Below are 11,605 nucleotides of genomic sequence, written 5' to 3'. Positions count from 1 at the left end.
ACTAGCTGAAATTTATTGCAGAATTCCATTAGTTTTTGCTCTCTCATCCCTAGTACCAATCCCATATTCTCCGGCAACCGCTTCTCCTACTCCTTCCTGTACAACCGCGTTCCAATCCCCCATGACTAATAGAGTTTCATCCCCTTTACGTATTGAATTACCCGTTCAGTATCCTCATATACTTTCTTGATCTCTTCATCTTCTGCTTGCCACGTCGGCGTGTATACCTGAAATATCATTATCACCGTTGATTTGCTGTTGGTTCTGATGAGAATAATCTTATCACTGAACTGCTCACAGTAACATACTCTCCGCCCCGGCTTCCTATTTATTCTATTCCCGTTATACCATTTTTCTGCCGCTGTTGATATTACTCTGTACTCAACTGTGATCTTATCGTCTTTCCATTTTTATATCTACATTGAGCCTTAGCATTTCCCGTCTCAGATTTTGTAGCTTCCCTAATCCGTTCAAACTTCCGACATCCCACACCCCAACTTGTAGAACGTTATCATTTCGTTGGTTATTCAATCTTTCTCTCATGGTTACCTCCCTGTTGGAAGCCCCGTCCCGGAGATCCGGATGGGGGAGTTGTACGGAATCTTCTGCCAATGGAGACGTCATCACGACACTTCTCAGTTACGGCCATATTTCCTGTGGAAACACGTTACGTGTCTTTGATGCAGTTGTTTCCATTGGCTTGAACATCCAAGATCACTGCTGAGCAGTTTCCCACCCCAAGGGCAAGAGAGTACCCTTAATTCTGTCCGCGCCTCCGCCTCTTTGACAAGGCCATTGGCTGAATGAGGGGTGACTTCTTATGCCGGAAGTCTTCGTCTGCCACTGCTGCTGATTTTTATTCAGAATTTAAGCAAAGGCGGGGTTTGAACCGGAGACCGAATCAATCAAAGACACTGTCCCCCTTTCTTTGTCTAATTTTGTTCGCTATTATTGTTCGTTGCATTTGTTCGAGGCGGACGTCCCATGACACTCGTTGAAGTTTAGTGTTGATCCATTCATTCAGTAACCCTCTGACCGAACACGCAGAGCGCGCATCCCCTAGATCACCGGTGCACCATCCTCGGTATACGGTTTGTATAATACAGAGCCAACTGGTTGCAACAAGATTCAACTTGACCTGATTTCGACACCGGCTACGGGTGTCTTTATCAGAAATAACCGAAAACAAATACACGTATTAACAGCTGAAAACAGGTTTACTAGCAAATGCTCTCATTATATAAGATAACTTCCTAAGTCATATTAAAATCATATTTAAAACGATATAAAAATTACAGGTATCGGAACTGACGTAAGAATGGTACTTGTCAGTAAAAACCGTAGCTACGTAAAGTAGCACACTGTACCCCGCTAAGGGCTGTACGAGGAAACAGGCAGAGGCGTACATTATGCTACGTCACGTAGCTGCAATTTTTACTGACAAGTACCATTGTTACGTCAGCTCCAATATCTATAATTTTTATATGGTTTCAAATATGATTTTGGAAAGTTATTTTATATGACAAGAGCATTTTTCTCGTAAACCTGTTTTCAGTTGTCACTACATGTAATTGTTTTTGGTTTTTTCTGGTGAAGACACCCGTACTCGATGCCGAAGCCACGCCAAGTTAAATCTCGTAGCAAGCTGTTGGCTGTATTATACAAATGATACTTTTGTACGGTTGCTGTCGCACAGCCACGTTTAAAATTGTGGTATCCTCGGTTTTCTTTTTCATCCTACGGGAATATTAAAGACTTAACGTGTTTGCACAGGAAGAAGTGCAAGGTGCTTAAGATATCCCTTACAGCTTACTCAGGCCAAGCTCCGGCCAAATTTCAAAACAATACTGGTACTTCTTTAATCAGCCAAATGGCTTTCAGTTGGTCGCCACATTGCTACTGGAAGGGTTCCCGATACTTCGACAAAATACATGGCGTAGGATTAGAAATTAGCCACAGTTCTCACTGTGATAGTCTGTATTAAATCCAGCGTATACCAGAAACTTAATCGCATTGTCGCATTATGTAACACGGTCGCTACCGGCGTACGACGGAATGGACGTCTTATGCTAAGCAGAAGATCGCCCTGCCTGCGTGCAAAGAGAGTCACAGACTGGACACGTGTTGTCTAGCTGTACTGCCAGCCAATGAAGCCATTCGCGGCGCAGAGCACATAGCGAGCATCCTGTAATGGTCCACTGCGCGAGCACGTGGTCGCCGTGACGACAATGCGTAACCGGCATTCTCCGGACCAACCCTACGCCGGCGCCGCAGCGACGGGGGTAGCGCACGGGCACCCTGCCCTTCCACAGAGGGCCTGGGCCAATCAGCGGGCCGAGCGCTGCTGCTCATCCAATGGGAAGCGGCCCAGGGCGAGACGCGCGAGTGTGGACGCGGCGGCGCCCCCGTTCGCCTTTTTAAGGCTGCGGCAGGAAGAGCGGTGACCGGTTCCGTGGCCGTGGCCGTCAGAGAGGCCAGCAGTCCGTCGCTGGAGGCAGAAGCAGAAGCAGGTCACCACGGACGCCGACATGGACGCCGCCAGCAGCAGCCGCCGACAGCCGCGGGCCGCCGCATTCCTGCTGCTCACCGCCTGCTTCTTTGGCTCCTCTTGGGCGGCGCAGCGCCAATACAGAATTCGTGAGTACCGCCTAACAATCTGCACTCTGGGACTTAGTAGCCGTTGAGAATAACCGTTCCTAATCTTGCACACAAGTGCGTAACTCATGTCTATACTGTTCCGTGTGGTGAGCTGTAGAAGTTGATTGAAATTTTTCCGTGCTGAGATATTGAGCGATTTGTTTCACTCGGTAAAAACTTTTTAAAGCCAAGCTCGCATAAATATTTCTTCATTTACAACTACCAGTTTCGGCAGACTTTACTGTCACTTCAGGTCCTCAAAAATTTTGATTATAAAATGTGTTCATTTTGAGCTGGGACCTCAGGCCACTAAAATGACAACTTGGCATGAGTCGAACTCAGATTGAGCACATTTTATAACAAAAATTTTTGAAGACCCGAAGAGTACAGAAAATTCGGTCGAAACCACTTGTTGTAAATAAATACATATTTATGCGAGCTTGGCTGTGTCAAGCTTTTACCTGTAGGAGTTGGCTTATTGCTGTCATCCATTTAATGCTGTCTGCCGGAGTCCATTAGTAAAACTATTACAAGAGTCGACCCTTCAATTGGCATGGAAAATGAGTAATCTACCATCACGCCCCATCTTCTTCTTCACGTTATTACTACGACGTGGTGTGTAATAAGATACCTGGTGACGAATCATGTAGGAAGGGAAGGTCGCTTACGGGACGTTGCTATCGCGTCGCAAGAGTAGTGTAGTTTATCAAGGATGAAACGGAATCGAACTTAATCTTCTGTTGAAGAAAGTTGGCTGAAATGGCTCTGAGAACTATGGAACTTAACATCTATGGTCATCAGTCCCCTAACTAACCTAAGGACATCACACAACACCCAGTCATCACGAGGCAGATAAAGTTGAAGAAAGTGTCTGAGCTTTTGCCAAAAGTAGTAATGTGTGAAAATTAAGAAAATTAAATCAGTGTTCTAGATCGTGTGTTTGGGCGTTTCTACGTCTTATGTGCGTACAGTGGCTCCCAAATGAGCCACGTGATCTTATATCTCATTAAACGTCGTCCTGTTCCAGGTAATGTCCAAAATTACATGTGTGGAGTAATCATCTGAAAACAATCTAAGAGTGCTGATCAGATTATCACGTATATCGTTTATGTAGATCAGGAACAGCAGAGGGTCTGTAACACTTGCAGGCCGTTGTGGCCGAGTGGTTGTAAACGCTTCAATCTGGAACCGCGCGACCGCTACGGTCGCAGGTTTGAATCCTGCCTCGGGCATGGATGTGTGTGATGTCCTTAGGTTAGTTAGGTTTAATTAGTTCTAAGTTCTAGGGGACTGATGACCTCAGATGTTAAGTCCCATAGTGCTCAGCGTCATTTTTTGTGAGGTAATATGTAAACAGCCTTGCTGTTTTTACGCGTACTGATGATCAGAAATACATAATTTGTATCGTCTATTAAAGTAGAGCCCGATATTTAGTTGGAAATAGACGTGATGTGCAGAAGTGGTGGAAACTTCTAGGAATTTTCTACATTTGGAACAGAAGAAAGCGTTTGACTCAATGTATACAATAGAGGAATTATTGATGGATCTTTTCAGAAATCTTGTTCCTTGCTTTATACCCAGTCTGTTGTGATATCTGCAGGAAAGACTAGTACATCATAACAGTTAATTTGGACTGTGCTTATATCTCAGATTCATTTTCATTTCCTTCTCTTGGCTAAAAGTTTATTGTATTTTAAAGACAATCACTGTCGTAAGAATTACAACAAATGTGTCAATGTAATGAAAATATCTACTGTCCTCCTCTCTCATCTGTTTTATTTCTGACACTAACGGTAAGAATGTGTGGATAAATATTTGTTTTCATGAAGGTGAGACTATCACTGAAGGACTCACCATACCTAGTTGAGCAAACAGTAACATCTTTGTAACATAACATAGCTAAAATTGCGAATACTTCGTTGTTCATGATGCTGAATGAACGTCACTTGCCGTAAACTGAAAAATCTGATAAGTCTTTGCTGTATTTCTTATGTGAAACATCATCAGATGTACAGAGGGATAGAACACCAATAAAAGTTTGAGAGTAATAGTCGCGATGTCTGTTTTTTCATCACAGTTTAATAATTATCATATTACCTTTCTGTGACGTTTTCAGATTTCCCCTGGAGCAATTTATTGCGGTATCTCACAATACATACGACCGAGTCCACGTATTCTCCCCAGGGACAGTGATCAATCGTCATGTCCGTAAGGATCAGTCTGACAGGTCTGGGATGTGCGCCTGACGTGGGGTGACAGTTTCACTTGCTACTCTTTAGTGTGCTAAGAAGGGTCAGGATTGGCTGACAAGTCGCGGAAGAGTTAAAAGAGTGTCCTTATGAGTTGAGATTGCGATGGCCTTTTGATTTTATGTCACTAGAGTGCAGTTTGGAGAATAGTGACACTGAGCAACCTGCTCCACTCAGTAGTTCTGTTCGACGGAGTAACGGTGCAGGCGGGGACCACGAATGCAGCGGCATGCACCGGTCGTAGCGGACACGTCACCGTGAGCGTGCAAGAATCTGTCTGCCGGCCTTTTCTTATGAGCTGAAGCAGTGTTCCTTCCTACTGATTACTGCTTCAGTACTGTTATTCCGAAATATAGCACGAAAAAGTACTATATACAAATCGTATTCAGCATCTCATGAGGATTCAACTGATGAGGGTGTTAGCGGGGGCATAATAAACAAAACTGATCCCTTTTCCCCGAGGTCTAAGACGAAATTCACTAGTTCATGTAGTTTTCTTTTTCTGATTCTCGTCTCCAAGGAGTAGAACATGTTGGCGGCCTTTTATAGAGCCAATTACCAGGTCTGCAGGTAGTGGGGAAGATAGCTTCCCAATTGGAAATAAGTGGTAGGGACTACTAATTCCAGCATATTACTTACAACCAATAGAAAACTTCCATAAAAATTGGTCGCAACCTCGGATTGCAATTAGTTGAGATATGTTTTGGGGTAAATGTTGTCCGGGGAAAATGTTGTCCATCGTTCAAGACCAAATAAGTGTGTGTGTTTGTGTTTCGCCGTGTAATCTCAATCAAGCTTTAACAACAAATATAGTCAGTTTCTTTTACGGTGATAATTATTATATAATGTAGAAGTTGTAAACAACGGGTAATTACAAACGACGTATTGCAGTAAGTGGGATCTTAAGTAGGTCGCTCTACTCCAAGGTGGCGAATGAGATGTTTTCTGATGGTCGGGCACTATTGTGCACTTTTGTACTCAGGTGAACTAAACTAATTATTCTTAGACAGACTGGACTGCATAAATAGATACCATCTGCAGTTATAGCTTGCATTGACTAAGATGTGTTACATACCTACATTCCTAGCATTTGTAAATGTGTCACCTCCAGTTGCCTGATATTTCTCATAGCTGTCATTTTTTCTAAAGGGGACATTTGAATTATCTTTTCAACATCTCTTGTTGAGGATACGGTAGGCATTTAAGCTTCTTGAGGTGCATATCTGCATCTACATACATAATCAGCAAGCGACAGTACTATGCGTGGTGGATTGTACCTTGCACCACTGCTAGTTTCCTGTTCCACTCGCATATACAGAGAGTAAAAAACGACTATCTATATGCTTCGAAATGAACACTAATTTCTCTTATCTTAGTAGTTCTTACGCGAAATATACTTTGGTGGCAGTAGAATCGTTCTGCAGTCAGCTTCAAAAATAAAGTCACTTTCCCTCCAATGATTCACATTTGAGTTCCCTAAGACTTCCTATAATACTTGCGTGTTGTTGAAACCTACCGGTAACAAATCAAGCAGCCCTCTTCTAAACCGCTTCAATGTCTTCCTACAATATGCCCCAGTGGGGATCCCAAACTCAGGAACAGAACTCAAGAATGGGTCGTACTGGTGTCCTACATGCAGTCTCCTTTACAGATGAACCACACTTACCTAAAATTCTACCAATAAACTGAATTCAACCATTCGCCTTACCTTCTACATTTCCTACATGCTCTACCCATTTCATATTGTTTTGCAATGCTACGCGTAGATATGTAATCGACGTGTGTAAGGCAGCACACTACTAATACTGTGTTCGAACACTAAGGGTCTGTTTTACCTACACGTCTGCTTTAACGTACATTTTTCTACAATTAGATCTAGCTGCCATTTATGACACCAACTAGAAATTTTGTATGATTCGTCTTGTACTGTTCTACAGTCACTCAACTACGAGACCCTTCCATACACTATAGCATCATCAGCAAACAGCTATAGATTTCTGCTCGCCTTGTCCACAAGATCATTTATGTATACAGAAAATAACAGGGGTCCTATCATAGTTCCCTGGAACACTCTTCACGATATCCTTGTCTCTAGCGAACATTCGCCGTCTAGGAAAACGCACTAGGTTCTGTTACTTAAAAAGTCGTCGAGCCTCTCACATGAGTGGGAACCTATTGCGTATGCTCGTACTTTCGTTAAATCTGCAATGAGGCAGCGTGTCCACTACTTTTCGGAAGCCCATGATTCGTGAACACAAGCTTATCCGTCCCAGAGAAATTTTCCCAAGAATACTACTGGTTAACACATCATGTACAGCTCAGTATAGAAACCCAGGACACCCAGCGCCATTTAACAATTCTAGGAACGTAAGAAATCCTTGTATAACAGAAGAGATACTGAATTTAATTAATGAAAGGAGAAAATATAAAAATGCAGTAAATGAAGCAAGCGACAATGAATACAAACGTCTCAAAAATGTGATCGACTGTAAGTGCAACATTGCTAAGCATGGATGGCTAGAGGAAATGTAAGGATATAGAGGCATGTATCATTAGGGGCAAGATAGATATCACCTAAAGTAAAATTAAAGAGATCTTTGTATAAAAGAGAACCGCCTGTAAGAAAATCAAGAGCGCAAGTGAAAAACCACTAATAAGCAAAAAAGGGAAAGCTGAAAAGTGGAAAGAGTATATAGAGTATTTATGCAAGGGAGATGTGCTTGAGGGCAGTATTCCAGAAATGGGACACAGATGAAGATGAACTGGGAGATACGATATTGCGTGAAGGACTTGACAGAGCACTGAAAGACTTCAGTCGAGCCGGCCGGGGTGGTCGAGCGGTTCTAGGCGCTACAGTCTGGAAGGGCGCGACCGCTACGGTCGCAGGTTCGAATCCTGCCTTGCGCATGGATGTATGTGATGTCCTTAGGTTGGTTAGGTTTAAGTAGTTCTAAGTTCTAAGGGACTGATGACCTCCAAAGTTAAATCCCATAGTGCTCAGAACCATTTTGAGTCTAAGTCGAAAAAAGACCCCAGGAGTAGGCAACTGCTGAGAGCCTTGGAGAAACCAGCTATGACAAAACTATGCCATCTGGCGTGTAAGACGTATGAGACAGGCGAAGTACCCTCAGACGTCAAGAAGAATATAATAATTCCAATCCCAAAGAAAGCAGGTGTTAACAGGTGTGAAAATTACCGAACTATCAGCTTTCTAAGTCACGAGTGCAAAATACTAACACGAATTCTTTACAGATGAATGAAAAAACTGGTAGAAGCCGATCTCGGGGAAATCCAAACACGCGAGGCAAGCAGCAAATGACCTGGAAGAGCAGTTGAACGGAATACACAGTGAACAAAACCAAAACGAGGATAATGGAATGTAATCGAATTAAACCGGGTGACGCTGAAAGAATTATATAGGAAATGAGACACTTCAAGTAGTAGATGAGTTTTGCTATTTGGGGAACAAAATAACTGATGATGGTCGAAAGAGAGGATATAAAATGTAGACTGGCTATGGCAAGGGAAGCGTTTTTGAAGAAGAGAAATTTGTTAACATCGAGTATAGACTTAAGTGTCAGGAAGTCTTTTCTGGAAGTATTTGTATGGAGTGTAGCCATGTGTGGAAGTGAAACATGGACGATAACTAGTTTAGACTGGATGAGAACAAAGCTTTCGAAATATGGTGCTACAGAAGAATGCTGAAGATTAGATGGGTATATCACTTAACTAATGAGTGGTACTAAATAGAATTGGGGAGAAGAGGAATTTGTGGCACGAGTAGAAGAAGGGATCGGTTGGTAGGACATGTTCTCAGGCATCAAGGGATCACCAATTTAGTATTGGAGAGCAGCGTTGAGGGTAAAAATGGTAGAGGGAGATCAAGAGATGAATACCCTAATCAGATTCAGAAGGACGTAGGTTGCAGTAGTTACTCGGAGATGAAGAGGCTTTCACTGGATAGAGTAGCGTGGAGAGCTGCATCAAACCAGTCTCTGGACTAGAGACCATAACAACAACAAGAACGTATCAAAGAAAAGTGAAAGGATTATCTTCCTGGAGCCATGCCTAAGAGAGGAACTTAATTACGCAGAGTCTCCTGCTGGCTATGCACTTGTTGGGAACCATACTGCGGAGTGGACGGGCTGCCGCAGCTGTCGTCGTGCTCGCGGCAGCGCGTCGTCCTGTTCGTTGACCCGCGCGGCTGCGCGGCTCTGGAAGCGGGTCACGGCCAGTGAGGGGCACCGCTAGCGCCCACGTGCGGCCAGCCGCTTCCGGCCTCCGCCTGCCTGCTGCTAATGTCTCACTTCCCAGCGACCGACGGCCTGGTGGCCTTGCTGTAAGGCGCATGTCTGGGAACCGAGACGTCGAGGGATCAAACCCCGGCTCAACCACAGCAAATTTCTCTCTACCTTCAATCGAGCCTTCACCTCTCAACCATCTGAGAAGACGTCACCGACGAGATGTCTTTCTGATTCCATTGCAGGACCCCTTTCCCTGGTGGGAATAATGGGGCCGCCGAGTTGGTGCCCAGATGAAAAACTTGCTACCGGCTAATGAAAAATGGTTCAAATGGCTCTGAGCACTATGGACTTAACATATGAGGTCATCAGTCCCCTAGAACCTAGAACTACTTAAACCTAACTAAACTAAGGACATCACACATATCCATGTCCGAGGCAGGATTCGAACCTGCGACCGTAGCGGTCACGCGGCGCCAAACTGAAGCGTCTAGAGCCGCTCGGCCACTCCGGCCTGCTCCGGCTAATGAGCCATACACAGTTGCTACGGTGATTAACTCGTAAGGTAGTTTCTAATTTCCTACATCCGGACTGAATATTATCGTTATGAAGACCAGGTTCCAATTCCCGCTTCAAGCGGGTCGTTACCATGTGTGTCCAACATACATGAAAGAATGGTTCAGCTGAGCATATATTTGATCAGGATGTATTAAAACAGGTAGGAAGGAAGAAAAACTGTTTAACGCCCAGTCGATGACGAGGGAGCAAATTCGACTGTGTCCTTTACGAGGTAACCACGCAAGGATTTGAAGGTAGTGGTGTAATACATTTACATACCTTTGTGTAAAACACAAAAATCTGTCCAGAAATTGAAAAACTTTTTAACTCTGTTTCGTCTTTCCCCAGCCTTTATTTAGGCCACCAGCAAACCGTACTAGCTTACTGCATAACTAAACACAGATTTATGATACTTACTGAATTTTAAAAATTGTACTTGTCTCGTGTTACACAAACACCTTTCATTTTTTTAATACAATGACGACAAATACTCTAGTAACTGAAGAAACACGAAGTATTAGTTCATTACAAGTTACTGAACACGATAAAAAGTCTGAGAGTAAAAAAAAATCGACAAAATAACAAAAGGGACTAGTGTCGAAGGTTAATAAGTTCATTGGGTTTCTACTTCTGATGAACTGTATGTAGTACCTTTAACAGATTAGTCATCGACCACCATCTTATAAGATTCGATATGCAGGTCTGAGACATATTTCTTGGCAAACTTCATGATGGCTTCATATTTCTCATATTTAACTGCCAGAGGAACTTCACGCAGTTTTTTCTCAGGAAAAACCAACATATTTGAACGACGAAATCCTGACAGATAATAGAAGAAGAATTAGAGGATCTTTTGAATGGAGTGAACAGTCTAATGAGTATATAATATGAACTCAGAGTAGATCGAAGGAAGACCAAAGTAATGAGAAGTGGCAGAAATGAGAACAGCGAGAAACTTAAAATTAGAATTATGGACAACGAGGTTGGTTGGCTAGCTGGTTGATTTGGGGGGGAAAACAGCAGGACCATCGGTCCCATCCGATTAGGGATGGATGGGAAAGGAAGTCGGCTGTGCCCTTTCAATTGAACAATCCCGGCATTTGCTTGAAGCGATGTAGGGAAGTCACGGAAAACCTAAATCAGGTTGGCCGGGTGTTATTTTGAACACTCTTCCTCCCGAATGAGAGTCAAGTGTGCTAACTACCGGCCCACTTCGCTCGGTAGATGAAATTATAGAGTCGGCTACCTAGGAAGCTAAATATCCATGATGGACCGAGCAAGGAGGATATAAAAAGCAGACTATCACTGGAAAAAGAGGGCATTCCTGGATAAGTGAAGTTTACTAATATCAAACACAGGACTTGAGGAAGAAACTTCAAGGAATGTTCGTTTGGATAACAGATTTGTATGCTATTGATATGTGGACTATGGAACAAGTGGAACAGAAGAGAATCGAAGTATTTGAGACGTGGTACTACAGAGGAATGTTGAAAATTAGATGTAATGATAAGGTAAGCAATGAGGAGTTTCTCGGCAGAATGTATCGAAAATACTGACAGGGACGGGATGATAGAAAACTGTAGAGGAAAACAAAGATCGCAATACATCCAGTCTATATTTTATATCCTCTCTAATACGACCATCATCAGTATTTTGCTCCCCAAACAGCAAAACTTATCTACTACTTTAAGTGTCTCATTTCCTAATCTAATTCCCTCAGCATCACCTGATTTAATTCGACTACATTCCATTAGCCTCGTTTTGCTTTTTCTGATGTTCATCTTATATCCTTTTTTCAGGACACTGTCCATTCCGTTCAACTGCTCTTCCAGGTCCTCTGCTGTCTCCGACAGAATTACAATGTCATCGACAAACCTCAAAGATTTTATTTCTTCTCCATGGATTTTAATTCCTACTCCA

The 11,605-nt window shown here is 43.1% G+C and overlaps 1 protein-coding gene across 1 annotated transcript in view; it reads left to right on the top strand.

The window, feature by feature from the left end:
• Positions 1 to 2,434: 2,434 nt before the first annotated feature.
• The window catches only part of LOC124595186 (protein takeout), a 69,519-nt gene continuing 60,348 nt past the window's right edge, over positions 2,435 to 11,605 (top strand). Inside the window, exon 1 of the mRNA XM_047133803.1 lies at positions 2,435 to 2,637. Within this exon, the coding sequence (XP_046989759.1) occupies positions 2,529 to 2,637 (109 nt within the window). The 5' untranslated portion in view covers positions 2,435 to 2,528. The remainder of the gene's footprint in view (positions 2,638 to 11,605) is intronic.

Source organism: Schistocerca americana, chromosome 2, assembly GCF_021461395.2.
Source record: "Schistocerca americana isolate TAMUIC-IGC-003095 chromosome 2, iqSchAmer2.1, whole genome shotgun sequence".
Lineage (NCBI taxonomy): Eukaryota > Metazoa > Arthropoda > Insecta > Orthoptera > Acrididae > Schistocerca > Schistocerca americana.
Note: the sequence above shows the minus strand (reverse complement) of the source record. Positions and strands in the feature narration are given on the sequence as shown.